This window comes from Trachymyrmex cornetzi, unplaced genomic scaffold (genome assembly GCF_001594075.2).
Source record: "Trachymyrmex cornetzi isolate Tcor2-1 unplaced genomic scaffold, Tcor1.1 scaffold223, whole genome shotgun sequence".
NCBI classification, from domain to species: Eukaryota; Metazoa; Arthropoda; class Insecta; order Hymenoptera; family Formicidae; genus Trachymyrmex; species Trachymyrmex cornetzi.
The window spans coordinates 1255510-1282277 of record NW_017296881.1 but is presented as its reverse complement, the minus strand read 5'-3'; the positions used below and the strand labels follow the sequence as shown (position 1 = coordinate 1282277).

The 26768-nt window shown below is 35.4% G+C and overlaps 8 protein-coding genes across 13 annotated transcripts in view; 4 read left to right on the top strand and 4 right to left on the bottom strand.

Annotated features, from left to right (window-relative positions):
- Positions 1-5123: 5123 nt before the first annotated feature.
- On the bottom strand, positions 5124-7956 carry LOC108760326 (pro-resilin). Of its 3 annotated transcripts, XM_018506208.1 has the most exons (5): positions 7837-7956; positions 6856-7435; positions 6272-6780; positions 5674-6085; positions 5124-5337 (listed from the first exon to the last, which is right to left on the bottom strand). In XM_018506208.1, exons 1-5 carry the CDS (start codon positions 7858-7860, stop codon positions 5183-5185), a joined length of 1680 nt encoding a protein of 559 aa, XP_018361710.1. In that variant the 5' UTR covers positions 7861-7956; the 3' UTR covers positions 5124-5182. The 3 variants fall into 3 exon arrangements, with proteins under 3 accessions (XP_018361710.1, XP_018361708.1, XP_018361709.1); XM_018506206.1 differs by having other exon boundaries at positions 6272-7435; XM_018506207.1 differs by having other exon boundaries at positions 5124-5334; positions 6272-7435.
- Positions 7957-11114: 3158 nt separating this feature from the next.
- On the top strand, positions 11115-12520 carry LOC108760328 (RNA pseudouridylate synthase domain-containing protein 1). 2 transcript variants are annotated; one of them, XM_018506210.1, is made up of 4 exons: positions 11115-11404; positions 11471-11714; positions 12012-12288; positions 12354-12520. In XM_018506210.1, exons 1-4 carry the CDS (start codon positions 11183-11185, stop codon positions 12499-12501), a joined length of 891 nt encoding a protein of 296 aa, XP_018361712.1. In that variant the 5' UTR covers positions 11115-11182; the 3' UTR covers positions 12502-12520. The 2 variants fall into 2 exon arrangements, with proteins under 2 accessions (XP_018361712.1, XP_018361713.1); XM_018506211.1 differs by having other exon boundaries at positions 12386-12490.
- A 10-nt stretch (positions 12521-12530) lies between these two features.
- LOC108760329 (DNA repair protein XRCC3) lies at positions 12531-14255 on the bottom strand. Of its 2 annotated transcripts, none has more exons than XM_018506212.1 (5): positions 13819-14255; positions 13524-13730; positions 13101-13231; positions 12803-13009; positions 12531-12743 (listed from the first exon to the last, which is right to left on the bottom strand). In XM_018506212.1, coding segments are annotated over exons 1-5 (759 nt in total). In that variant the 5' UTR covers positions 13820-14255. The 2 variants fall into 2 exon arrangements, with proteins under 2 accessions (XP_018361714.1, XP_018361715.1); XM_018506213.1 differs by having other exon boundaries at positions 13524-13718.
- Positions 14256-14263: 8 nt separating this feature from the next.
- Positions 14264-16571, bottom strand: RIOK1 (RIO kinase 1). Its single transcript, XM_018506209.1, has 5 exons — positions 16302-16571; positions 15098-16116; positions 14819-15021; positions 14460-14753; positions 14264-14379 (listed from the first exon to the last, which is right to left on the bottom strand). The coding sequence occupies exons 1-5, from the start codon at positions 16361-16363 to the stop codon at positions 14275-14277; spliced, it is 1683 nt and encodes a 560-aa protein (XP_018361711.1). The 5' UTR covers positions 16364-16571; the 3' UTR covers positions 14264-14274.
- A 193-nt stretch (positions 16572-16764) lies between these two features.
- LOC108760325 (dystrotelin) lies at positions 16765-20238 on the top strand. Its single transcript, XM_018506205.1, has 11 exons — positions 16765-16821; positions 17375-17511; positions 17591-17798; positions 17953-18196; positions 18270-18381; positions 18440-18606; positions 18684-18793; positions 18879-19101; positions 19160-19499; positions 19579-19875; positions 19938-20238. Exons 2-11 carry the CDS (start codon positions 17412-17414, stop codon positions 20057-20059), a joined length of 1923 nt encoding a protein of 640 aa, XP_018361707.1. The 5' UTR covers positions 16765-16821; positions 17375-17411; the 3' UTR covers positions 20060-20238.
- A 361-nt stretch (positions 20239-20599) lies between these two features.
- LOC108760210 (glycerophosphodiester phosphodiesterase 1) lies at positions 20600-23125 on the bottom strand. Its single transcript, XM_018506021.1, has 5 exons — positions 22181-23125; positions 21726-21901; positions 21418-21619; positions 21099-21328; positions 20600-21006 (listed from the first exon to the last, which is right to left on the bottom strand). The coding sequence occupies exons 1-5, from the start codon at positions 22514-22516 to the stop codon at positions 20865-20867; spliced, it is 1086 nt and encodes a 361-aa protein (XP_018361523.1). The 5' UTR covers positions 22517-23125; the 3' UTR covers positions 20600-20864.
- Positions 23126-23902: 777 nt separating this feature from the next.
- Hacd1 (3-hydroxyacyl-CoA dehydratase 1) lies at positions 23903-25737 on the top strand. Of its 2 annotated transcripts, XM_018506061.1 has the most exons (6): positions 23903-23992; positions 24138-24288; positions 24490-24610; positions 24948-25186; positions 25269-25450; positions 25541-25737. In XM_018506061.1, the coding sequence occupies exons 2-6, from the start codon at positions 24209-24211 to the stop codon at positions 25621-25623; spliced, it is 705 nt and encodes a 234-aa protein (XP_018361563.1). In that variant the 5' UTR covers positions 23903-23992; positions 24138-24208; the 3' UTR covers positions 25624-25737. The 2 variants fall into 2 exon arrangements, with proteins under 2 accessions (XP_018361563.1, XP_018361562.1); XM_018506060.1 differs by lacking the exon at positions 23903-23992 and having other exon boundaries at positions 24033-24288.
- Positions 25738-25922: 185 nt separating this feature from the next.
- mRpL37 (mitochondrial ribosomal protein L37) overlaps positions 25923-26768 on the top strand; it is a 2080-nt gene continuing 1234 nt past the window's right edge. Inside the window, exons 1-3 of the mRNA XM_018506018.1 lie at positions 25923-26186; positions 26340-26519; positions 26601-26765. Of these exons, the coding sequence (XP_018361520.1) occupies positions 26344-26519; positions 26601-26765 (341 nt within the window). The 5' untranslated portion in view covers positions 25923-26186; positions 26340-26343. The remainder of the gene's footprint in view (positions 26187-26339; positions 26520-26600; positions 26766-26768) is intronic.

Below are 26768 nucleotides of genomic sequence, written 5' to 3'. Positions count from 1 at the left end.
CCTCTCTCTCTGCTGGGACGACGGGATCTCTCTTCTTCTTCGCATGAGATCGCAAACGGGGCCCCGAGGATATTTTTGGATTTTTCTTTCGATACGTTGTCCTGCGAGGAGTCACCCGGTTTAAGACCCGTTCGGAGGGATCCTTCACGATAAATTCCCGCGAGAAACAGCTGCACTTGCCACGGCGTCCGAGCGAATTTGCTCCGCAATCCTTCAGATTTGTAGATTTATAGGTACATAAGAATCGGATTTGTAAGACGAGAGGTGCACATCAGTGCTTCGGGTACTCCTGCTACGAGCTTTTGTATTTTCTTCAACGTCCACTTTTAATCTAAATTTAGTAGCATGATTTTCTACTTTCGACTGTTGCTAAGGAGGAAGCTGCTCTTTTTCAATGCTAACGCGTTCCTCGCGATTCATCCCAGCATCCATAACGAGATATTCCACATGGAATATCTTGATAGATCATTTCTTCACAGATCGAAGCTTGTACTTTTTACAATGGCGAGACACAATGACTCAAATGTTTCAAATTATTACTATTTGCATTTTTTTATGAGATATGAATAAAAATTGTAAACCCCAAGAAACACATCAAGTCAATATGATTTTATGTTAATGTTATGAAAATCAAAATGATGATTTTTTGTTACAAAATTTGACTGTTTATTGACGTTAAGAATTAAAATGAAGTCATTATGTTTTTTTATTGACTCTCTCTTTTCTATGTTTCTTGAAACGATTTATATTAAATTCCGTGAGCATCTCATCGTGGATCTTAAAAATGGACGACGCAAAGGTTTTACTTCCATGTCTTCGGGTTCATCGATGCAAAAAAAGGAAATATAGGCGAAAATCACAATGGAATTTCCACATGTCCGTTTCATCTTTTCATACCTGGTCCAGGTCGGGCGTCGCGCTCGAGCCCGGCGCGACGCGTTCCGGTAGGTCGGTGACGCCGAGAACCGGACCGGCTACAAAAACGATTACGTTTTGTGAAGAGCGAGAGAGGAGAAAGACGGAGAGCAGCCGTGGGTTACCGACGGGTCCTCTTGCCTGGATCGTAAAGATGTCCAGATGCATCGCCGAATATGGCCGAAAACACCTAAGTGCGCCCGGTAACAAGACGCCTCGTCGCGAAATGCTATACCGAGAGGTGTGAGATTTATCAGATCCCAAAGATTATTTCCAGCTAATTTATCTAGACAGAATAACAATTTTTTATGCTCATTGTTAAAATGTAAAACATACTACACTGAAAAAAAATTACTAAATCTTAATATATGTTTACTAAGTAAATATTTATTTACTGTAAATAAATATTTACTTAGTAAAAATAATAGTTAAATCAAATTAATGATTTTTGTATCAAATAAATATATGTTTATATTCAGTAAATATTTACTTATACTTAAAATTATTCATACAAATATTTATTAAAATTTAGTTTTTTTCTGCGTAAAACGATGGTAATTCTTACATATTAAAAAAGAGCACAAAAAGTCCTTATAGTTTTAGTTTTAAATTTTTTTTTAAATAAACGTGATTCAATGATCCTATGAAACGTCTGTTCATTAGAAGTGAGAACTAACTTTGGTCGCTCAATATTGCACGACTCTCCTTTAAACAAAGCGTAAATAAAATACGGAATTGATTTGAAATTTTTAAAGTAATCAATTTGGAATTTCTTAGATTAAAAAAATGAATTCAAATCTAATCTACTGTAATTTGATTTAATTCGATTCGAATTCAAACTATTCACACACCTTTAGAATGTAATCCACTTAATGCTATAGATGCATTTGCTTGACTAAGCAGAAGAAAAAATTTTACCAATTTGCCAATCAAAGAATGCTTAAGTGGAAATATTTATCGTTTTCTTATACTTTAGAAGGAAAATATCGGGAAGTTGGAACACATCATCTTTTCAATTTTGGTTTTTTAGTATAAAAAATGCAGAAAATGTTTAAAGATAATTGCAGAATATAGATTTCTGCTAGTATTAACGAGAAATATCGCTGGAATCGATAAGTTATTATCAGCACGATATTTTTTCTTCAAGTATGGTGCTATCTTTCAGGATGTTCTATCTACATATACGATTTTTTTTCACCCTCTATAGATTAATTAATATTTTTTAATTTACATAAATCGAGAAGCACAAAATATCATAGCAATGTGAGAATAACTTGATGTTTTAAAGATATGAAGGATTTTAGACTTCACTGACAGGAAGTATCGAATGGCGCGAAATTGTCTTGCGATGATCTGGCAATTTTCACATCGCTGTAAAATAATTAGACTGATCTTTGACGGTGAGGGCGGCGTTTAGCATCCTCGTGGACGTTAGACCACTTCGCACTCGCGGAGGAGCGGTAATTAACGATACTTGGACTCATGTACTTTCATAAAGTCCGCAACTTTCTAATGTGCTCGGCAAGTATCTCTGTTTAAGCGTAACGGGGCTACGTCGCTCCGCAACACGTATAACAATACCTTTTTCACCTTTTGAAATTAAAAAACGATCATGGCGTTTTAGGAAAGTTTGGAAAGTTCGGGGCAAGGCGGGTGAATTTCCTCGCGTATCAATTACAATAATCTTTTATAAGTATCTGATTATTCGATCAGCCTTCTAGCCGTATAATATCGCTTAAGCAACTCGATTGACAAAGACGATATTGTTATATCCTATTCGTTTGTTTCTTATTTTGTCGCTTTAATGCGAGCCATTGACATTTTCTCATGAATAAGCGATTCATGCTATGAAAGTTGACGAAGAACATTAACTTCATTTCCTTGCTAATATATATTTTCATGCGAAAACAAGAGAAAGAGATTGCAAGGGTGAAGCATCCTCTGGAGGCGCGCATGCGAGAGTCGGTAGTTGAATGAACTACCTCTTCGCGTCTTTCATCCCTTCGCGTTCGTGCAATGACTTTATTATACGGCTCGGCTTGCGGAACGACTTTCCTTTAAATCGGAGGGACGTTTCGCGTGCCTTAGGTTGACATTTACAGTGAAATCCCGAGCAGCGGGCGCAGCTGGTTTACCATTCGCTCAATGATGCCTTAAGGATCTACGGTACCGTGGCTGGAACCTGTTTCTCTTGTTCCTGGTTGCGCTGGCTATATTTATGCGCATTTGCACGCGTGTGTCTACGCATACGCGAACGCATATCACCGCCATACAAATTGAATTGCAACTAATTATGAAATATTACCGATGCGTCGTCCCGTGTGAATGCGAGAATTTCACGCCGCGTCACGAAAATGTCCACCTAACTAAGACGCACAATCGTCCTGCATGAAACTTATGCAATATAGACAAAGATTGTGGACAAAGATATTTTATTTAAAAAAAAAAATCGGAATTTACGTGAAAAATTTTGGGACAATAATATTTACGCAGACATTTCTTTCAAAGAAATAGAAGAGTCAAATAAATCTTTTTCCTTCCGTTTCAAGCATTCAAAGAAATAAGATTTAATGTTAAATTTTTTCTTTATTATAGGAAAGTCTCAAATTTTAATGTCTTTACGATAAACACGTAATAATTTTAAATTAAATATATGATATGCATATTTTTATTTTTGATCTTTTCTTTCTCTCTCTTAAAGTGTTAGAGGATTTTTTAAATAATTTTCTCAGAGAAATTCTTTTTATCGTTTCAGATCGGTCAAATTCATATCTGAGTCCATCAAAACAACGGAATCGGAGGTGACTTTTGTGTCGCCTTTCACGATTCTCTCGTCGGTGTGTGGGCACATCGCGGGGGCCGTTTGGGAAACCGCGACCTCTGTCGACGGCCGAGCGAGCGGGTCGCACGAGGTATAACGCAAGCCGGATACAGAGCTACGTAATTGTACACATCGGCTATGTTTCTGCCGTGTTAATCTTTGTCGTACGAGCGCGTCGTGCGACCCTTAAGGTTGCGCTCCCCCGAGCACGCCACGGAAGTGCGAAATTAGTTCGGCATAAGAGGACGAAATTATTCTACGCAGCTGCATGCACACATACAATATCTAATTCCATATAACGGTTAAATTCGATGTCTGGCTCTTCGTGCTAATTTTACTAAAAAATATTATATAATATTTTCGTATATATTTTTGTTCGTATATATTTTTAAAGCATATAGAAATCGAAGGTTTGTCTTTCGACTGATCGCAATGAACAGTATGAAGAAAAGCACGTTTTATATTGAGTGACTCCAAAAGTTCTTTTCCTTCTTTTACGTTTTCTTTTTTAACTAAAAGCAACACAATTTATCGAAGTATATACGAGCCATTCTGTTCTATTACGTACGTGTATTTCAGTCTACAAGTAGTAGTCAGAAGGGGTGAAAGGTCCAGACAGTAAAGAGAATAGGGTAGAACGTCCCAATCAAACACTAGCAACTTGTTTCAAACGACCAAAGTATGTTCGAAACAAGTTGCTGGCGTTTGATTAGGATGTTCTATCCCATCCTTTTTATTTTCTGGAGTTCGTCTCTTCTAACTATCATTTGTTCCTTTCTCTAAAAAATTGTCTTTGTAATAAAAAAAAGTTCAGCTCTTCGAATAACATAAAAAATCACCTCAATCAGTATTTTGTCAGTAAATAAAAAAAATTTCGAAATTGCGAAAAATTGATATCATGAAGCTTTCAGAGAGATGTGATGAAGCAGAATGGCTCGTATATGCTTCAGTAAATTGTTCGTTCATAAAGTAAAAAAAAAATACAATTTTTGGGATCCTAATAATAAAGAAAACTTTTGTATCAATGTCAGTTATACATTTGTTTATTTTTTCTTTGTTGCTCACTAACTAAAAGTTGCTACACAAGTTTAAATAAGTCGTGCTATGAACGCAAAACATTAATAATAAATTTATATGAATTTATAAATTTTATTTAACACGCGAATCTATAGAGCGCAAGAAATATATCTTTATATTTTAATAAATTTATTTCTCTTGTTGATAAAAAAATTTCGTAAACGCATAATACGGTAATATGATATAATAATATAGTAATATATGGAAATTTCCCATTATCCATGTGATTACTATCAAATAATAATAATTAATTTAGCTAAATATACAACTAATTTTATGTTAAATAACTGTTTACGTTTAATTCGTCACCTTTATGCAAAATTATCCAAAATAGTTGTAGTCTCTAAATCTATTGAATTATGTGTTCTTTTAATATTGATATCCACTATTACCACCGTTTTGTCTATTACTTCCACCATTCGCATTGTCACTGCCGCCAATGTTGTTGTTAGGAGAATTAGAAAAGTAGCCGCCGATATCATTGCTCAAATCACCAGTATTATCTCGACCAAAGGATTGTCCTGCTATAAAACATAAATCGATTTTCAATCAAAGAATTATAAATAGTTAAAATATAGATACGCGTAAAGTAATTTATTATTTTTCTGCGGAAATTATGTGTTCTCTTTATTACTTTATAAACAAAAGTGAAAGAGAGTGAGAGAAAAATCAAGTTTTTAAAATAATAGAATATTAATACTTTTTAATTTTAAAATTTGATTTTTTAATATAGGATTTAATATACAGAATTTAAATATCTCATTGTTATACAAAAGTTTTTCAATACATTCTTGGAAATTGCCACTTGTCTTTCGCGTCACTTTGATTCAATTAAACGGCAGATCGCAATCTTATCGCACCTGGTCTTCCCGACTGATAACCGCTGCTGCCTCCGCTATTAAATCCACCGAGCTTTCCCTCGCCGGGGCCACCACTTGGATAACCACCGTTACTACTGCCTCCATTAAATCCTGAGTTATTCGCAAAGCCACCGCTTTCGCTACCCGGTCGACCAGAAGAATAACCGTCATTGTTATCATTCAGTCCGCCGGAGCCATATCCTCCGTCGGCATTCGCTTCGCCCTCGTATCTAATTTGCGGTTTAAATCCATCCTGATCAGCCTCATACTCAACAATCTGCTTCCTACCATCTGGAAGCAAAACGTTGAACTCGCCTTGAGCATGGTCACCGTCTCTAGTCTCCGTGTGACTGTAATCGCTGCCGGTTTGCTGATCCTTCACTTTATATGAAAACTCGTACTTTGCCGGTTCCTGAAAAAATGAGATAACGTGAGATAATTTTCAAGTTTGTATTAAAAGTAAAAGTATGTAGTCTGACAAATATCAGAAAATCTGGTAAATATTTCTGAAAAAAATGTTTCTACAATTCATCTCTGATAATTGTCTCATTCGCTTCTTAACCCAATTATTTTAATGAGATTTATATACTGTACTTACAGTACTTTCTTCTTGCGCGTTGGCATTATAACCCTCGCCAGTACTTCTTCCTCTTCCTTGTCCCCCTCTGCCAAAACTTTCATCACCGTGCCCAAAATTTCCTGCGTTTCCATTTGGACTTCCAGATGGATAGCCGTTAATTCCACCGTTTACAAAACTTCCTCTATTTGAGTCTCCCGATGGATAATGATTATCATTTCCACCTCTATTAGGTGGACCGTAACTGGTTGATAAACCTTTACCGAATCCATTCGGAGATCCATAGTTATTCGATGATCCTCCGCCATTATTTCCATTCAAGTGACCTTTACCATTCGTATTTCCATTTGCTCCAGGTACGCCGTAATTACTCGAGGGCCTTCCGTTGCCACCGTTTCCGCCCCCGTGGTTTCCGTTCGCTCCGAGAACGTCATAATTAGTCGACGGTCTTCCTCCGATATCTCCGTTTCCGAAACCACCCCCTTTGTTACCTCTCGCATCGGGAATACCGTAGCTAGTCGATGGCCTACCTCCGCTTCCAAAACCACCTTGGTTCCCATTCGCACCGGGAACACCGTAGCTAGTCGATGGTCTTCCTCCGTTACCTACATTTCCGAAACCACCCTCTTTGTTTCCATTTGCGCCGGGAATGCCGTAATTAATCGACGGTTTGTCTTCATTGCCTACATTTCCAAAACCACCGCCGTTGTTCCTACTTGCATCAGGAAGTCCGTAACTAGTGGATGGTCTTCCTTCGCTACCTCCATTTCCGAAACCATTCCTGTTATTCCCACTTGAGTCGGGAACGCCATAGCTAGTCGACGGTTTTCTTCCGTTGCCACGGTTTTCACCAAAACCGTTAGGAGCGCCGTAAGAGCTAGAAGGTTGTCCACCCTCAAATCCATTTCCTCGAAACTGACCTAAACCATTTCCGCCGGCACTTCCTCTGATGGGTACGTCGTAAAGTTTTGACGGACCATTACCTGCGCTGGGTCCTCCGAAACTTGTTGTGCCACTGTTTCCATTAACATCACCTCTGTTATTGAAATCCGGCGCTCCGTACTGGGTGGACAGGTCGGTCCGACCGCCATTCGCACCAGAGGTGCCCGGTCCTGGAGGTAGATACGAATTAACCGGAGGTTCCGAACGCACCACGGCTAACATCGCAATAAACGTTCCACTGATCTGTGACGAGAATTTTATAAATCATTAAGTATATATATTATAACAAAAGTATTTAAATAATGTTAATTTTGCGTCAAAATGTTAAACAATTCTCTCTGTATCTAATGCCATACATCAGATTAAATAATTAATTGTATGATTGCAAGTATTACATAATTTCCATGCTATATAAATTTTTGTCGAGATAAAATCTTAATGTAATGTTGTCAAAGATGTATCTAAAAACACATTATATTTATGATTTAAGCACAATATTTGTTATTGATGCCAAAAATAAATATACTTTCTCATGAATACATGATCAATTCTTCCCAACAAAGTGATTTATAAATTTCGATATATTTGAAGATACATCCATTAGTTTCATGTTTCGTGTGAAGTTAGATATTATTTCTTCTCACCTTAAGCATATTGACGATTCCCATAATGCTCTCCAGCTGACAAAAAAGAAATCGAATTTCTGTTACTCTAGCTATCCCTCCGGGGGAGACTCGCTCTCCCTATCTCTTGTTGCTACCCTTTCAGCGCAGGATGGATTTCTCGAGGGAATGACAAACATGAGGTCTGCTCCGCTCTTTATATATCCCGGGGCTCATCCGCGTTTCTAGATCATAGTTTGGTGCAATCGGCAAGATTTACAGCAACGTTCGACGCAAGTGTGTCACAAGATGCTGCACGGGATCGATGGAAAAGAATCGGATCGGCGTGTACGTAAGCGTATGCTCACGAGAAGATTCGCGCTCTATATCGCTCGCTGATCGAGACTCCCGTCAGAGTTGCACCGCAAATCGTTAACTCGTAATCATCTGGAGCGCCTCTAAATCGTCTCACGTAGTATCTTTGACGTGGTCCTTGATATATCGCTCCGATCTATGCTACGCGAAAGAACGTAAAAATGTATGCTTAGCAGCATCTTTTCTTAAGCTTTACGATGTAAAACTGAGGAGAACTGCCTACATCATGTATATGTGCAGATATAAGAACACGCGTAGCACAGACACCGTGTTTCTCGTGCTTAATTAATCATGGTCTACGTAACCGCATCATTCAATTTATTTTATTAATTTTTCCTCTGTCAGTGGAATGATCAGAAAATCCACACTTTAGCGCAAGAGCCATCAAATTATAGTGATGTTATTACTATTTATACATGTATTATTATCTATCTATTATATTCTATTATTATTATTATTATTATTATATTATTATCATATATTTTGAATTGAATAAAAAATTTATGAAAAGTTAAGATTTGCAAAGCTTAAAATGTTTATATCTCCTTTACGGAAAAAATTAATTGACCTCTGCTCCACGTGGTTGACGCGTTTAAATGTCAATGGTAATAACAAGCGCGTGAAATGTATATTCTCCAATTATAAAAAGTAAAAAGCCTAAACATCGCGACTTCTCGGTCTGCACGTAGAACTGACGATCCACTCTGACGCAATAGACTTCTCTGTGCTGCAAACTTGCATAACGTTTCCCCGTCTCATCTAGCGTGCCACCGCTACCGTCACCTGCATTCGGTACGAATGCTCGGATTGCACAAATTTTCCCCGGACGACGTGCATGCACGTGCATACATTTGCACACGAAGTACCAAATAAGTGCGCGAAGTAACTTGAAGTAACTCTCTAAGTACACTCTCATTAATCTAATCGATCGTTTTTAACGTCGATTAACTTTTATCTTATATCTTATACTCTAATCAGGATAATGTTTCAATTTTTCAGTGATGAACAATAAAAAAAGTGCTTTCCTTGCATTCATGAATTTAATATACTTTAAATTTGTTTTATAATTAATGCAATTTTGTTTTTGAGATATAATAATACTGAAATAATTTGAACGACGTAATTTGATAATCGAGAGATTTAGTCTTGTGTAAATTTATATTATTATCTCTACGTTTAGATTCTATCTTTATGACAGAATCACTTCTGATAGAAGGGTTAAAGTAAATAAAATATGATGTAATAACAAGATGAAAAATCCTTTCATTTGCTCGATCGCTCGATTATATTTTACGTCGAGCAGACACGATGAATGCAATCTCCTTGAGCGAATACATGTCGAGAGAGGATCTTTTTGTGTATGGCACTCGATTCCTCTCTAGATACGTATCTCGTCGGCGCAAACTTTGTGTCATCTATGTAAATGAGAATGTATAGCCGTTCTACATACAAATCTCCTACGTCTTCATCAATTATCCGCGTGATAATTCCTTATTTCAATTATCAGAAAACGCAATTTTCCGCATTGTTTGCTAGTGGCTAATTATGGCTGCGTTCCAAATTTTACTGTCAGTGCTGAAAATTTGTAGTACACTTAATGTATATTATCCGCGTGATAATTCCTTATTTCAATTATCAGAAAACGCAATTTTCCGCATTGTTTGCTAGTGACTAATTATGGCTGCGTTCCAAATTTTACTGTCAGTGCTGAAAATTTGTCGTACACTTAATGTAAGCTATAGATCTTCAGCGCTGACAGTGAATTTCGGAATATAGCTTTATATTGATATTAAAAAAGTATTATATTATCACCAGTGTGTAAAATATCTGTGCATTTATGAAAGATGTTTCTTAAAAATTGAATTTGTAAATATCTTAAAAGTTATATTATGCGTCGATTTTAGATATTCTACATATTAGGAAATGCATTACCTATATTACTTACTTCCAATAATAAGTTAAGATTTGCCATGGTTCATACGACCTAATAGATATTATATTTTTACTTTTGCAATGAGTTTTTCATATAATATATACATGTATATTTACTATGATTATGTTGAACAATTGATTATAATTAAGATTTAAAAAATTAGGGGAAGCAAAATAATTAAAAGCAGAAAAGAAATGAAGAATTATAAAAAAAAACATATAACATGAGAAGGAAAACAAAAACCTCTCAAGTCTCTTAATCGAGAAGAGACAAAGGTACGTCCGTTCTCGTTTTCTCTCTTATGCACTCTCACGCATCTTTGTACATTCTCACATCCTTATGTTACACATCGCGCAGACTCACGTCATATGAAAGTCCGCATAGTTTGCATATGCATGATTCATAAAATTATTGGGTGCCTTCCAACAAGCGATTCAGTACAACACAGTGATCATCTCAGCCTTGTTTAACATTGGCGAACAACAAGGATATAATGATGCACGGTGTCACACCGTGTCATGTGTGTGTCTGTGTTGAAAAGCACCCATTGATTATCGTAAAATAGATGTATGAAAGTATAAGATTATAAATACATATTGTATGTATACAGGGTGTCTCAAAATTCACAAATCAAAATACCATAGTAAGAATTAAATTTTCAAAAGCCAATTACTACGTATATACTACGGATTGTGTTTAGATGGTGAAGAGAGAGAATGCGCATTTATTATTATTATTTCACGCAAAATTCATGAACAGGTGGCCGTCTAAACGGTTGTAATCTGTAATTAACTATATTTAAACCCTTACATCTCAAAAACTGCTGTTTGAAATAAAAATATACATATAACTTTTATTTAATTTTAATTTTTCGAAAATTTTCTTGCTGTGATATTTTGATTCGCAAAAATTCGGAACACCCTGTATGTATGTACACATGAATGGATTCAGCATATATGTCAAATGCTATGTGCATGTGATGTATATATAACGTTCCCCCGCCTGTGTATGCAAACAACTGAAAATGGCCGCAATGTGAAAACATCGTTCGGAGTCGAGGTAAACATATCTTGCTCTACAATGGTTAGAGTAAACGTTAACAAATTCTTACACTCGTGTACGCTGATCGTCTGCAATGTCATGTACACGATAATTCGTTTGATACATTCGTACATCAAGAGACTGTTGAACAATTGGTACAAGAAGTATAAATCTGTCAAGATTATGCATCGCAGCGAGAACTTTTTAATAATCGATAAGCCTTACGACATGTACATAAATAGTAATAATCCTGACCGAAAGGTGAGGACATTCTCATTCAAGTGCTTGCAATTAATGTGTCCGTAAATCAGGTATTAATGTTTTCAGAATACTCTTCAAATGGAATTGCGACAGATGCTGCCGGACTTGGTTAATCCACGATTGTGCCATGAATTTCACTTTGTGCATCGGTTAGATTATCCCACGAGCGGCGTGATGTGCATAGCGTTGAATAAAAGGGCGGCCAGAGCAGCGTCATCCGCTTTCGAAAATCATAAAGTGCAAAAATTTTATTTAGCATTGGTACATGGTCACATACACGAACCTCATATCGTAATCGACAAGCCTATTGGTTAGGAATTGTGATAATGCAACAATGGGCGTTTCCAGCAAAGATCCTATATAGATCTGTTTTTTGTTCCTGCACTAGAACTCTCATCACTTTGCTAAATATCGAACATATATCTATCTCACTTCAAGTTCCAAAGTATATATTAATTTAATCACAAAAACAAACCTAGTATAACATAATGAATCATTTCATCCTTGTTTAACGTTGGCAAATGTGTCCTTGCTGGAAAATGTTAAATATATAGTAACAGCCAGTTTGAAAAGTCAAAGTCTCATCTTGGTCTCTTTCTTGATCTAGGTGCTGATATTCGAGAAAAGACTGGTAATCATAAGATGTGCATAAGTGACAGTATCTTTTGCGACAAGCCACGCAGATCTTACACAATACTGGTTGTATTGGAACATGGGTTTTGGAAAGGAAAGCCTGCCACTAAAATCTTGCTAGCACCTGGTACAGGTAGAAGGCACCAATTGAGAGTACATTGTCATTACATTGGTCATACAGTCATAGGAGATTATACATATAGCGAAGGCAAAGATATAGAACCTCGCAGAACCTACCTCCATTCTCTCAGGTACAATTACTGTTTGGGATATACACATAATTATTTTTTTTATTAATATTATATTTACTTTCAAGGTTAATATTAAACTGTGATATCGAAAATATAGATGTGAGAACGGCGGATCCGTTTGATGCCGCTATATTGTCCGATTATAAAGCGACAAATGTAACGAAAATCTTGGACGAAAATATATTTCGCGATATATACAAACTTGTGGAATAAAGATGTTTTTGTTTTGTATAACACAAATTTTATTCAGCTTCCTTGACACCAGATTCTTCCACCTCAAATTGAAAAGTAATCCTCGGTAAATATGAAGCAAGCATTACGCAAGCGTATCGCGAGGACAGTCTTCTGTAGAGATATATAGAGGTGGTTATCATACTCGACCATGCTAATCCTAAAGCTGGCTGCTCATTCGCACCTTCAGAAATAAGTCTATGACCATCTATAACTGCAGAAACCTAGAAAACAGATATATCAGCATGCAATATAACAATGCATTTATTTAAAATATGTTTACCTGGTTAATGCAGATCACGCACAAATCATTGTTTTTACAAAGTTCGTGCAATTGCCTTCCAATGCTCCTCTTAGTTCTGCATTGTAGCTCATCATTCCAATCTTCTACTCTATAAGGGGCAGCTATCGAATCGATAATTAACAATCCTATTTTACGAGTATTCATCAGCACTGGAACTCTGCGTTGTAGGCACAATACCAACTGTTCCTTTAACATTCATCAGCAATGTACAGTTAACGGTATATAATTTCTTTACATTGCTTTATCCCTCAATTAATAGATAATATATCTTAATTACACTAGTAGCTACATGGCCCACAAGTATCACATCCCCATTCACAGAATGAGTTTTGGCTATCTCTGATTTCGTCAGCAATTGTTGCATTCGTTTTGAAGGAAAAGCATTTTCTGTGCAAATGTATATGGCACCTGTAAACATCAGTAATTTCACCATAAACATTTTATAATAGCATAAAATATTTAAAAAGGATTCCAGATAAAAGAAAAAGAGAAAATGCAACAGCAGAAATTTATTATTCACAAATTTAATCATATTAAATTATCTAATTTTTTAAATATATCAAGTGCTTTACGATTGTAATATTCGTATAAAGAAATATAAAGGTATTGTGTTTTAGAGTTGCAGAGTATTGGAGTCTTTTGTTTATTCTGAGACTCGTGGAGGTCATCATGCATTTTTCCTAAACTTTTTGAAAGTTACCAGCCCCGAGACCGCCAGCGGTTATCGGCAGTTGGACGGTAAGACACAACTGCAGAGCCCACTGTGTCTTCCCAGTACCGGCAGCACCATAAAGCTGTGTGATACCCCTACAAGGTATGCCACCCCCGAGTTTTGCATCCAGTCTCGAACAACCGGTTGTTAAAAACCTATCTTCAATAGAGGCTGCATCCATCACTGCATCCAGCACTAACGTGCAACCACACAGATAAATATCATCGTGTATATAAATATACGTACAATCGCGAATGTCAAAATGTTACTCCGATTCACCTACTCTTTTTTTCTTCTTGAACAGTATCTAGCAGATCTTCTGTCTTGAAGCTGATTTTTCAATACAGTTTGATATATTGTATGTATCACTTTTACATTGTTTACAATTGTTTGACAGTTGACATTCCGGATAAGTTTGAATTTCAATGTTCTCAAACATGCTCTGGTAAATTGGATATTAGATGGTACTCATTATTTTCCTCGCGATTGTAGCGCCGTCTTTTGTCAATGACAAGAAATACGTTGGAAGAAGAAAAGTACTAGATAATGTCAAAAAAAAGGATATAGTGCACATATTTTCTATTAAAGTCAAATTACACTCGAACATTTTAAAAATCGCGTCCTGCTATTTTTTGTATTCTTTTTTTCTTCTTAAAACGTTACTTAAAGGTTTAAGTAAGTTAATAATTATCAATGCACATATTACATAATTTTCTCATTTTTTTAAAAATACAAATATTTATTTTCCTCCTCTTGATACTTTTATTTTACGTTTCTTCACGTGTTTTTTTATCTTGACTTTCCGCTTCTCCGCCTGCTGTTCTTTGATTGCCTTCTTGCGCACCTAAAGTTGGAATACGGAGATTAATTAGACTTGAAATTAATAAATGTATAATTACGCAGAAAAATAAATAATACACTTACTTTTTTACTTTCGGGGCTTTCGTTTCTAGGCCTAGCCGAGCTTACAAATTTGATCTTATTATCCTCGCTGCCTGTTTCACTTTCGTTTTCGCTATCTGAATCGTCACTCTCCTCGGAAGAGGTACAAATATCGCTCCCTTTCTTCGTACTTTTGCTATCTGCCTTGTGTTTATTAGCAAGGACCTCTGGTTTTTCCGCAGGCTTCGATAAGTCTGCTTTCAACCCTATCAATGTCTTGTAAATCAAATCTTTTCCAGATTTCGCGAGATTTATATCGCGTTCCACATTAATCACCTACCAAGACATACAAAATGGAATAAAGATCATGCATTGTATACATTTGCAATAATCATTGATACCTGTGTCAATCTTTGAGGTATGTAAGCTTGCTTAAAAACTGCCTCCTCTACTTCCTGTTGCTGTGGATCTTTTTCTTCATTTCCCTCCTGCATCTGTATATCCAGATATTCATCCATGTTATTTTCGTTTATAGTTGGGTCTGTTATAAAGTCAAACAATGCTTGGAGCGTCATAACTCCCACATTGTACTTTTTGAAAAATGCTGAAAAAATTATATATTTCAAATATATTTACTTTTTTAACTTCAAGTAAGATGATAAAATATTTCTTTGTCATACTTGTAATATTGCTACAGTCATTCCTAAGAAATTCCATCGCGTTACAATGATCACGGTCTACAGCCTGCGAAACGTCAATGACTACGATCGATCCGTTGTGATACAGCATGTTATATTCGCTTAGGTCAGCATGAACAAGCCTGCATCTGTTATACATCTTCCACATAATTTCAATACATTCCCTGTACAATGTTCTCGACTTTGAATCTGTAAGTACAGCATCCTTAAGTTTGGGTGCCGCCCAGCCATCCGATCCCAGAAACTCCATCAACAACAGATGACCACCAGACAAAATCGGCCGCGGTGCTCGGACGCCTCCTTGTTCCAGACGCTTTAAATTCGAAAATTCTTTCTCCGCCCAGACTTTTACCATTTTGCGTGGATTGCTCAGGGAATGCACATGGTCGAAACGATATTCACCCCTGATATACTTTTCCCGATTTCTAAATGTCAAAATGGATGTTCTGTATATTTTGATAGCGATCTCGTCTTTATTCTTCGACTTGGCATAATAGACATTGGCCTCTTTTCCAGTCGAGATACAACCATTTATCTCTGCCAGTATTCCTTTCTCAAACAGCTTGTGCAGTTTGTTTTTGATGCGCGAATCCAATACATTCTCAATCGTCGCATGATCACTTTTGTCCTTCATCCTTATGCGATCTTTATTGACCCGTTTGTCGCTTTCGATCAGCACATTGGCCACGTGGCCTGGTAATGACGGACCCGCATATTGCTCCAAATTAATTTTATTGGCATAACGAGATAATAGCTTGTGTTTAGGTTGATAATTTATTACCCTCGTAGATTCAGTTTGAGTGTTGGATCTCTGTAAACTTGTTTTTATGACAGTATTCTTCTTTTCATCCAAATCGTAATCATTGTTACAATAATAATCGTCATCGATATTGTCTTCCTTATTCTCTTTACTGTCTATAATGTGCAGATTGGCCACTTCTGCTTCGAGTTGCTCCTTGGGATATTCATTAGATAAAGGTTTTCCTTTAAATTCGTTCTGCCTGTGCAAAATGATATAATGTAAATAAACAGCCTTTTTTACAAAAATAAATACAACAGATTTGCAAACAATTTTATAAATATTCTTAATCCTCGATATACTTGCGTAGTTTAATTAACTCTTTTGTCATTATTCTCTCTTTCTCTTTTGAGAATTAAGAATATAAACAAAACACATGGAACTTACGCCCAAGGCAGTGTGTCCTCCTCAATGTCGCTGAATTGCCCGTCCTCGAATTTTTCCGACATGATTGGATGTCTTCCAATAACTTATTCTAATAGCTTATTTATTACTCCGTAAACTTTATGTCTTGTTACAACACGTGCTCACGTCTTACAGAATATTACACTATTGTCGTCTCGCTCGCGCGTAATGTAATTTTCTCTTTTGGAGCGCACTATTAAAACCGTGATACGAACGTCTTATTTACGGTGCATCTAATCTTATCTGAGAAAATTCTTTGAGCAACTCAATCTTGTGCAATTGCTCGCGATTCTGTAATAATGAATAGTTATTAGAATGGAGTGTATCGTTAGTCTATTCGTCACGTTAGGTTCGGTTTTTAATCGACTGCTAGTGACTCTTTATGTTTTCCTACTTTTGTGTCCTCTATACATTTTACGTTTCATGGTTAAACACAGTGAAAGATCGTTTCTTTTGTTTACATCAATATTTAAACTACAAAATTATGTCGAGATGACAGAGAGTAAGTATCTTTCGATAATTCTCGTAAAAATACTGTCCTCTGACGCACTTATAATTTGTTTCAACTTTATATCGATGTATTTTTATGTCTCTTCGAACTGATGTCATCGAATCGATCACGCCTTTTAATTTATCATAAATACGGAAAATATTAAATTATTATTTATATACATTAATTGTAATTAAAAACTCATTTTCTGGGCTATTTACTGCACAAGTAGAACATTGAATGCTATATCTTTTAACAATTAATGCTAACAGGAGTAATATTTTGTAGTACAATTAATTGTATTAGCATTATTAATATTATTTTATGTAATGCTGTATATATACATATATATATTAAACAGATTGTATAAATGGATATTTATAAACGGGGACATAAAAAGTATACCAAGAGTATTATATATATAATTTTATTTATTTTGTTTTTCTACTTTACTGATGGAGTTAAGAATGTATATATCCATTGATTTTATGTAAACTTAAAAAAATGATTTTCTAACTATTATATTGACAAAGATTCAAACTTTGCACTTGAAAACTATTTATAGTTAAGTATCGAGCAATTCAGAGTGGTAATATTCTATCATGGAGAGTATCATGCGGTCCATGCAAGAGTGCAACGCTATTCGTTATCCATCATATAGAACTGCTGCAAAAATGCAGATATTACATAGAGAATTGAATAGTAAGTAATTAATCTTATCTGATCTTTTCTGTTGAATGAAATATCACTGGTTTTCTCAAATTCCTTTATTCTCACTTAGTGACACATGTACAGCTGGAATTAATAGCAGGAGTATTCGAACGTCATAGACTCTCCATCACTGAAAATTGTGTCAACTTAGACCCGAGTGAAATTGAGGATGTTCTATCTGACATCTACTTCGCAGCACAGAAAGAAAGTAATTTCAATTTTGATGTTGACCTTGTGACCAAGCTTGCCACAAATTATATCCTGCATACTTTTGACAAGTAAGTTTTTATCTCTCTATATAATAGTGTCATTGTATATAATCTCAATGTAATTTAAAGTACCTCTCTTTAAATATGCACATCTATACTAGTAAGAATAATTACAATAAAAAGGAAATTTTGAAATAATACGAAAATATGTTTAACATTGCAGACAAAATACTGGAAATATTTTAGTATTTTCAGTAAAAGTTGCATTAGTATTGCTGTGCAATGGTAAATTACAAGAGAAATATGGATATTTATATCAACAATTAGCTGATCACAATGCATGTTTGTCTCGGGCTGGTTTGCATACTTTATTAACAAATATCTGTAAAATAACAGAAATGCTAGGAGAAAATGTAGCATATGGACATGAACAGATTCAGTCACATATAGATGCCTGTTTTATAAAGGTGAACAGAACTATTTATGTGTGCATTATCTATTGAAAACGAACTTTTTAATCATTTTGTCAATCCATTATAGTCTCAGGGTGGTCTTGGGATTACTGAAGTAGAATTTGCCGCATGGATTATGCAGGAACCTCCATTATTAATCTGGATAACAACATTCAATCGAATAAAATCTGCAGAACATAGTAAGTGACAAAATTTCGCGTGTATCTAAATATAATAATGAACAATTTTTACTTGCAGTTGTACATAATATCAGATGTTCCTCGTGTAAGGTAACACCGGTACAGGGACCAAGATATACGTGTTTAAAATGCACAGGATATCATCAATGTCAGGACTGTTTTCTCTTAGGAAAGATATCAAATAAACACAAATTGAAACATCCAATTCGTGAGTTTTGTGTGAAGGTATAATTTTTAGAGTCCTTTTCTATAATTCCTTTTCTATGTGTGAAACATATTACTCAGAAGCAATTCTTTCGTAGACTTCACATCGTGAAATTACAAAGCTGATCCTTGAACTGATTAGAAATAAGCTGAGATTGTGTCCTACCAGAACAGTGCCGGTAGAGGATTCGGTTGTAGATGCTGCCAGGTTTGTTGTATATATAAACTGCACTTCTATGGTTTCAAAAACAATTATGCAATATTCTTTAGTAGGAAAATGTATTTTCTTTTAGTAACGAAACTAGACGAACGGATTACAGCTCGTTAAGGAGCACGGTTAAACGAAAAATTCTAACAGATCCACAAAAAGAATTACAAAGTATCATAATGCACTTGGAAGAAGAAAATCGACAATTGCAAATTGAGTTGCTAGATATACAGGGCACAAAAGCAGAAAGATTACAACGTCATAGAGCGACTATCGAATCTCAACTGCAGCGATTAAAATTACTTAAGGTACATTAAGTTAAAGATTCTTTAGGCATTATTCACTGAAGATGTTTAATTTTTACAGAAATATTTATTCACCGATACGGCCCAAGTACCACAGATTATCACTCGTATGCAAAGTACCCCGATGCTACCACCCTTATCATCTAGATTAACGGCTTTACCTCTAGAATTCGAATTGAGCCCGATTATCAGACAAGACAACACAAACCAACCAGGAGCCAAATTGCAACATAGAAATGTCACATTAACATTGAATAATTTTAATACATCGTCACCTATAGAACGTACAGCAGAAGAGAATAATGCTAATGCTCTTCCTTGCATCGAAGAGGCTTCTACAAGTACTGGATTCGCTAATATATCAGAAAGTAATCATATAGAATTAAGTACTTGGATTGGAGGTGAGTGCAAAATACATTAACATAATTAGAAAGAAATTCATAAATTTATGAATATGATATATGACACTTGTTAAATTAGGAACAAGAAGGAGAGAATTGAATACAACCGACAGTGGTTTCTCTCAATGGTTAGCAGCTGGCAATTCAAATTGCAAAGAGAACAATTACGCGACCAATACGGCAATTAGTAGTACAGATAACGACACATCACTGATAGCTTCTCAATCTCCGAGTGGCATTCATAGAGACAACACGCCGTCTTCCCTGCAGCGTCCTGACAAACACTCGCAACATAGCAGTTTGCAAAATATTCAAGGAGATCTTAATGATATATTAGATAGACTGCAAAATATGGTTGCCAATGACTGCTTTGACGGTAAGTTATGCAGCATGAAATGTAAATATGTACATAGCTAATGTATACATATGCTTTTGTAGAATCGTACGATGGCAATGACAATTGTAAATTGAAACGTGCCACAACAGAGATGGAAGATCTATTGACTGGCCTCATTGAAGGTATGGAATCTCGTAAAAGTAAACTTACCACTATCGTTTGAGAAGAGACGTCTTGAACATAAACTTAAGTATCATACGTTTACAAATTTTTGTAACCGACTGATTTTCTTTTCTTTTGCAATTTTGCTATAATAATCTTAGATACTCGTTTTTAATCTCTCCTCGGCCTGATGTATAAATCGTGCCATTTTTTTAATGACATTACGCATTATCCAAAGAAGGAGATCATTACATTATCTAATTATTCTAAGCAATACGAAGATTGCATTCGATATTACTGACAATTAAATAACTATATTTAGAGTGCTAATTGTGAAATGTGATTATGGACATTATATTTGAAAGGATATTTTTTCGTCTTTTTTACATATATATTTATTGTAATATCTGTGCAATCATGAAAGAAACAATCTATTTTGAAGCGTATTATCGATAATGTATGAAAAATGGATAATTTTTATAGTTCTATATTTAATGTGTACTCTTAAAAAAATTTTTTATGTAGTAATTAATTTACTCTCAGTAGTTAATTACAATGAATCTCGTTATATAGCATGGGAAACCATTAATAACTCCGTCCATTTAAATCCCCTCAATGTAACGAATAATTTTATTATCGCTATTCGCACATGCATATGTGCCTTGTACAAGACATTATAAAATAAGTGCCTTATAACCTATGTTTAAAGTAATGTAAGTCGTTATGTCAATTTTTTTTACGACCCGACTAGATAATTGATATCAATGACGTATAATCGAATGTATAAAAATTTGTACGTGCATAATGCCAGCATATAGTACAAAGTCTTTGAAATTTAATACTGAACAAAAATATATCGGACATCACTACATGTCCTTCTCTAGATGTAGCGTATCGGTTAAATAGGTGACTTTAAGGAACCTCGAGAAATGCACTTTCTCCGACGGCCGATTCACCGTCCATGCCATGACGCGGACACCGCGTTCGCACCATCGTTCGATTACGCGTCTGGAATGAAAATTATACATGCATACACTCGTTCTTGTGAATACATATATATGACATCATGAAAATTTTAATTGTATAATAACGTTACTTACGGGTTGACTATGTCCTTGTGCAACAACACAACGGAAATTCCGACCACATAGTAGACAAAACTCGGTAGCAGCCATTCGTACAAAATTTCCAAGATGCAAGCTGCCAAATGCTTAAACAGATTACGATATCGTACTGGACCGAGTGTTTCCAGACCGACGTATGATGCTCTCGAGAAGAAATATGGCCTCCAAGCGAGACTCGAAACAATACGCGGCTCTTTCTTCCTAATCTGAATATACAATTAAAAATATATTCACAGTCGAAGTAGATATATATAATTTAAGTATTTATATTAATCAACATTTATATTATACGTACCATGTACACTACGATTGGATTGAAACTTGACACGACACCTCTCTGGAACAGTTTTGGGTATTTTTTGTAAGCGTCTAGAACAACTTGCACAACATCCAGCCTTGTCTCTTTTATATCTATAATTATTCTTTGCTCGCTGTTCAGACATTCTTGCAATGCATCGTCTAACAGTGCGATCTTCTCGCCTTCGGAAAATTTGTTCCTTTGGCAAAATAATTATTTTTCTCTGTTAAAATACTCTGAGATACATTATAGACATGTATTTTATACAAAAGATTATAATTAAGTTGAAATACATATAATCGTACTTAAGTGGGTGATTATAAGTTATATCAAATTCCCTCAATTCTTCCCATGTCATTTCACTAATCGTTCCTGTCTGGCCTGTGAGTCTTTCGATTGTTGAATCATGGAATATTATTGGAATGTTATCCTTTGTTAGGCGTAAATCAAGCTCCACTGCACTACAACCCTTTCCTCTGCTCTGTAAAAAGTTTAGACGATGCACCATGAAATACATCTAAAATAAACATGCTTATCAAACAATAAGTGAAAAAATTAGTATGTTTAAAGTTACAAGAAATATTTAAAGATTAAATAGGACAATGCGCATTATTATATATTTTTAGTTCCTTCTTCCTTACATTATCAAGCAATAATAATTATTAAACAAGCCGATAAGATCAAGACACACAAAAGACTAACTACTACAGAAATCTTAGACACTATAAAAGTTAAGCTACGTCGAAGGGTGTAACTTTACATTTCGGAAAGCCAACAAACTGTTCTCAGGATAATCATATCCTCCACCACGGTGGGCCACCACTCGCATGCAATATTGCTCTCCATTACCGTGGTTTTCGGACACGGAGTTATCTTTGCTCAGGAGGAGCGGATTCACGCCGAGCACCTCTTGTATGGTGCCAGTGGGTGGAGGGGACACTCGGGCCAATTTCAACGCTACCACGACAATCAATGAGCCCCAAATGATCCAGGGAATGCAAAATTCATACAGGACGGTGACCAGCACACTCATCGTGGTCTGGAGGAAAATCCACAGCAAAGCGCTATTTGCGACCAACTCGACAATACGATGCATCTTGACGTTAACTTTCCACCGCGCAGGATTACGTAGCTTTTGAGAATTCCCTTCACGCTTACTTTACTATATACGAGTGTGAGAGGATTTAGGCAGGGATGTTTACCGCGCGTCTTTTACTGCGTTATCTCAGAAATAAGATTGCTTCATAAGTCACGACCACAGCTGACCGAAAAATGCATGAAGTCAACTATGTCAAATGTGATAATTCGCGCGGTGAAAATCCTGGCGGGGCGCGTCATTCTTCCCCGCTCGCTCGAGTCAATTTGCGACAATTTGCAGAGTTAATTCGTGCGAATTTCGTACTCTTCGAATAATTGTCTCTCGCAAGACCTTCGTAAAACCAAAGTCGGCGAGTGTATGTAATGTGCGCGAACACGTTTTTATCTCTTCGAGAAGAGATTATCGTTTTTCTTTATCTCACTTTTTATCTCACAATCTCTCATTCGCTCTTGTCTCCCAGTAGTGCGATTCGATCGCGTAGCGTGCAATTTATTCATGCGTATAAATCAAACGCCCAAACAAAAACAAAGCTACTTGCAACTTGCGACCATCGCAACGCGAGTTGACGCGTGTAACAATACAACTGGATACGATTCGATCATTCGATGGTATGCGAGCTGGAACTGCTGGAAGACCCTAAGTCCGGATCTACAATAGGGTTTTAAGCCTTAAGCCATAAGATATGGGCGAATCGCTTATTCTTCTCGGATTCGATTGTAATTGGTCAATTTCTTATGGCTTAAGGCTTAAAACACCTATTGTAGATCCGGGGTAAAAGCTCGAGGCACGTTCCTATGCAGAGTATATCAAATCCCTCAGATGCGATGACTTATCTTATTTACCGCGACCAATCATATTTCTTCCTTCATATTGGCTGCGTTCAGCAGACTCAGCAGTTTTGTAACAGTTTTATGATTCGTCGCGTTGATTGGATTATACTTTTAATTTTAAAGGAATAGTCCTATCTCAGCAAAGAATCACAAAACGGTTGCAAAACTGTTGAGTCTGCTGAACGTAGCCATTATTTAATTTTCTTGCATTGAAGCCTATTATGCAGCTAAAAAATTTAACAATCATCTTCAATTATGCGGGGTCTACAATAGAAGTTGTAGCAGTCGTAGGGTCTTAAGTCGTAGAAAATTGACCAATCATAGTCGATTATTCTTCTCATATTCTACTGTGATTGGTTAATTTTCTACGACTTAAGACTCTACGACTGCTACGACTTCTATTGTAGACCCCGCATAAGTTTCAAATCTACTATTTTTTTGGCGTACCATCTATCGTCCAATTTTTCAACCACCTGGCAGCACTGGTTGTGATTGTGATTTGTGAGTTCGACCCTGAGAGGAGTGGGAGTTGATGTTTTGGTGGGAGTGCGTAATTCATAATAATGCTTCGTCGCTCCACGTCGATTACTCGATGTGTTCCATTAAAAATATGTATATCGTTGCAAGAATAAAAAGTCGCTGAGTAAGTTGCAATTCGAGATGCTTTGCCATGCTTACTTCGCAGTTTTTTTTCTTATAAATAATTACGTAATGTTCGAAGGCGCACGATTTTTTTGAAGGTTTTTTTGTTGCATGTGCGCATATTAAAAAGTGATTACATTCTTCAGAGCAAAGGTGTCAGCTTGAATTTGGTTCATCGCGAATTATCTGAGAACGTTTAACGAATTTCCACGTAAAAATGGCAGGAGTGAAATCTAAGAAACCAAGCACTTTCTCGAAGTTCTATCTGGCGTCGTATAATCTCGGCCAGACTTTGGGGTACGTTTTTTCTTGTAAATAACAAAATGAACAATCCGAAATTCTCTGAACTATTTTCATATAATTAATAACTTTTTTATGCAAAAAATATTGTATAATATCCTGTGTCGGCTCTCTAATAGGCATTGAAAGATTTTTATTCAGATTATTTCTAGAGAGCCTTTATCTTTGATCTATTGTTTAAATCTTCTTTTATTTCAGATGGAGTTATTTATTGTATCAGATTATACAATATTATCTTGAATCTTCCTCCTCAGATAATACCTTGTGGAATAAAACCAAGCTACCTGTAATCATTTTTCAAAATGCAGCTCTATTGGAGGTATTCAACGATCTTAGAACTTGGTTGAATATAATGAGGCAGGCAGATAATTAATTATTTGAAGCCTTTAAGCCAAATATTGAGTTTTAGATTTTTTATTTTTACTGAAAATATATCAAACAGCAAAAAAAACTATATAGTCCAAAAAAGTTGTTAAAATTAAGACTAAAATTTAATTAAAATTATTGACAAACATAACACACACTGAGATACAAATTTCATGAAATGTTTTAATAGATTATAGACTCTAAGTGTTACCTAGCTTCTATGTACATTTATCTCTTAAAGTGTTGTGTTAATTATGCATCGTTCATTATATAGAAGCTTCTTATTTCAGATAATACATGCAGGAATCGGGCTGGTACCATCCAATGTTTTAATCACATTGGCTCAAGTTTTTAGTCGTATCATGCTTGTAAACGGAGTCCTTCTGGCTACTCCTTACACGTATGCTGCTTCGTCTCCAGGTCTTCCACTAGCTCTCATCGCATGGTCCATTACAGAGATCATTAGATACTCCTATTATTTTGTAAATCTCATCTCTGGTATTGTGCCACGTGTATTAGTCTGGCTGAGGTGAGTTTAATCTCTTCTACCATTTTAAGTCTAAAATTATTTTCATATATGTAAGTCGCATTAAATGGAAACATGTTTCTAGATATACTACATTCATCATACTATATCCATTGGGCGTAACTGGTGAACTATTGTGTTTATATACTGCTGTAAAATACGCCAACGCTAATCCTGACTCTTGGAGTTATATTCTACCAAACAAATGGAATTTCACATTTAGTTATTTGTATCTCCTGATAGCAGTTATGCTATTTTACATTCCAGGTGAATATAAAAAACGTGTAGATACAAAAATCAATCGTGAAATTATGAATTTATGAAATTATTCATAACTACTTATATTTTTCACTGTAGGTTTTCCACCACTTTACTTGCACATGTTTGCACAAAGACGGAAAATACTTAATCCTAGTGCTGCTGCGAAGAAAACTAATTAATTTAAATCTATATACATTTGTTGTATATTTCTTATTTTCATAATCATATTCATATGTACAAAAAAGGGATGGAGAGGGTTTATATGTTATTGAAAATGAGTACGTATATAGTAAAATATTAAATACAAAAATATTTTATAAAAAGTGTGTGTATTTTGCTGAAGTTGCCAAGGCTTTGTGATAATTTTTTATAGAAATAAGATTTCTAGTTTTGCCCTAATTCGATATCCGTTAGAAAAATTTCTAAAAGAAATATTTGCTTATTAATTAGAATTTTTAATTCCATTATATGTATCCCAATCCGAATGTAACCTTCATTATGAAAAAGTTCAAGATCAATTTTAGGCGACTTTATTTTTTACTTGCGGTGCATTCGGGGAGACGCTATTTATGTCATTCTATGCTTTATCATTCGTAGACAAAACAAGGATAGTAGAATCCTACATTACCGATACAGCTTGAATTGTAATAGATATGCGAAAAATAGGTTACGCTTTACCCCGAAGATATATTGAAGATTTAAAAAAAGTATTACATACAATTTGATTTCATTACCTCTTATTGTAAGTTACGATATCGAATATTATCGTACGATCTTTTATATAGTTTGATAAAAATTTAATATTAATAAAAAGAAAAGCTTTTCTAATAAACCGCATAACCTCTAAATTTTTGCAAAATTTATATTATTATTTATCTTCTTATTTCAAATAAAGAACAATGAAGTTCACGGAGGTGTTATACAAGCAACATATAGGTAGACAGCTGAAAAAATTGTGGTATGTAAAGCGAGAACGCGTGGTGGGTGATACCAAAATAGAAGAACAATTATCGAAATTTGGAATTCAGGTGAAGGATCCCTTAGAAGTGATCCGTCCAAAACGGGAATTTCCAAAGTACTTTCCTCTATAAAGTTTGCATTTTTTGCAAATTCTATACTCTATAAGACATTAATTGTAAATTGTATTTTATATAAGGTTAAAGCTAGAATTTTTGAAGCCAAGCCCAATAGTGTTTGATGAAACGCATCCCGACTGGAAAGCTAAAACTTGCTTGGTATTTAAGAATAATAACGTTTTGCAAGAAGGATTTTGTCAAGCACAGATATTGACGAACACTGTGTGTCTGCCAAACAGTTCTTCAAA

What these genes read in the sequence shown, in the direction of transcription:
- LOC108760326 (XM_018506206.1), bottom strand. Translation starts at nt 7,860, where the DNA reads ATGGGAATCGTCAATATGCTTAAG. An exon ending in GAATCGTCAATATGCTTAAG is followed by an intron (nt 7,436 to 7,836) that starts GTGAGAAGAAAT and finishes TTCTCGTCACAG; the next exon opens with ATCAGTGGAACGTTTATTGC. An exon ending in ACGCGCAAGAAGAAAGTACT is followed by an intron (nt 6,086 to 6,271) that starts GTAAGTACAGTA and finishes TCATTTTTTCAG; the next exon opens with GAACCGGCAAAGTACGAGTT.
- LOC108760328 (XM_018506210.1), top strand. Translation starts at nt 11,183, where the DNA reads ATGGTTAGAGTAAACGTTAACAAATTCTTACACTCGTGTACGCTGATC. An exon ending in CGTAATCGACAAGCCTATTG is followed by an intron (nt 11,715 to 12,011) that starts GTTAGGAATTGT and finishes TTCTTGATCTAG; the next exon opens with GTGCTGATATTCGAGAAAAG. An exon ending in ACCTACCTCCATTCTCTCAG is followed by an intron (nt 12,289 to 12,353) that starts GTACAATTACTG and finishes TTTACTTTCAAG; the next exon opens with GTTAATATTAAACTGTGATA.
- LOC108760329 (XM_018506212.1), bottom strand. An exon ending in CGCTGGCGGTCTCGGGGCTG is followed by an intron (nt 13,232 to 13,523) that starts GTAACTTTCAAA and finishes TGATGTTTACAG; the next exon opens with GTGCCATATACATTTGCACA. An exon ending in GCGTGATCTGCATTAACCAG is followed by an intron (nt 12,744 to 12,802) that starts GTAAACATATTT and finishes TCTGTTTTCTAG; the next exon opens with GTTTCTGCAGTTATAGATGG.
- RIOK1 (XM_018506209.1), bottom strand. Translation starts at nt 16,363, where the DNA reads ATGTCGGAAAAATTCGAGGACGGGCAATTCAGCGACATTGAGGAGGAC. An exon ending in GAGGACACACTGCCTTGGGC is followed by an intron (nt 16,117 to 16,301) that starts GTAAGTTCCATG and finishes CATTTTGCACAG; the next exon opens with GCAGAACGAATTTAAAGGAA. An exon ending in AAAGCCCCGAAAGTAAAAAA is followed by an intron (nt 14,380 to 14,459) that starts GTAAGTGTATTA and finishes TTCCAACTTTAG; the next exon opens with GTGCGCAAGAAGGCAATCAA.
- LOC108760325 (XM_018506205.1), top strand. Translation starts at nt 17,412, where the DNA reads ATGGAGAGTATCATGCGGTCCATGCAAGAGTGCAACGCTATTCGTTAT. An exon ending in ATTACATAGAGAATTGAATA is followed by an intron (nt 17,512 to 17,590) that starts GTAAGTAATTAA and finishes ATTCTCACTTAG; the next exon opens with TGACACATGTACAGCTGGAA. An exon ending in TGCCAATGACTGCTTTGACG is followed by an intron (nt 19,876 to 19,937) that starts GTAAGTTATGCA and finishes ATGCTTTTGTAG; the next exon opens with AATCGTACGATGGCAATGAC.
- LOC108760210 (XM_018506021.1), bottom strand. Translation starts at nt 22,516, where the DNA reads ATGCATCGTATTGTCGAGTTGGTCGCAAATAGCGCTTTGCTGTGGATT. An exon ending in ACTTATAATCACCCACTTAA is followed by an intron (nt 21,620 to 21,725) that starts GTACGATTATAT and finishes ATTTTGCCAAAG; the next exon opens with GAACAAATTTTCCGAAGGCG. An exon ending in CACAAGGACATAGTCAACCC is followed by an intron (nt 21,007 to 21,098) that starts GTAAGTAACGTT and finishes TTTTCATTCCAG; the next exon opens with ACGCGTAATCGAACGATGGT.
- Hacd1 (XM_018506061.1), top strand. Translation starts at nt 24,209, where the DNA reads ATGGCAGGAGTGAAATCTAAGAAACCAAGCACTTTCTCGAAGTTCTAT. An exon ending in AATCTCGGCCAGACTTTGGG is followed by an intron (nt 24,289 to 24,489) that starts GTACGTTTTTTC and finishes CTTTTATTTCAG; the next exon opens with ATGGAGTTATTTATTGTATC. An exon ending in AAAATGCAGCTCTATTGGAG is followed by an intron (nt 24,611 to 24,947) that starts GTATTCAACGAT and finishes TTCTTATTTCAG; the next exon opens with ATAATACATGCAGGAATCGG.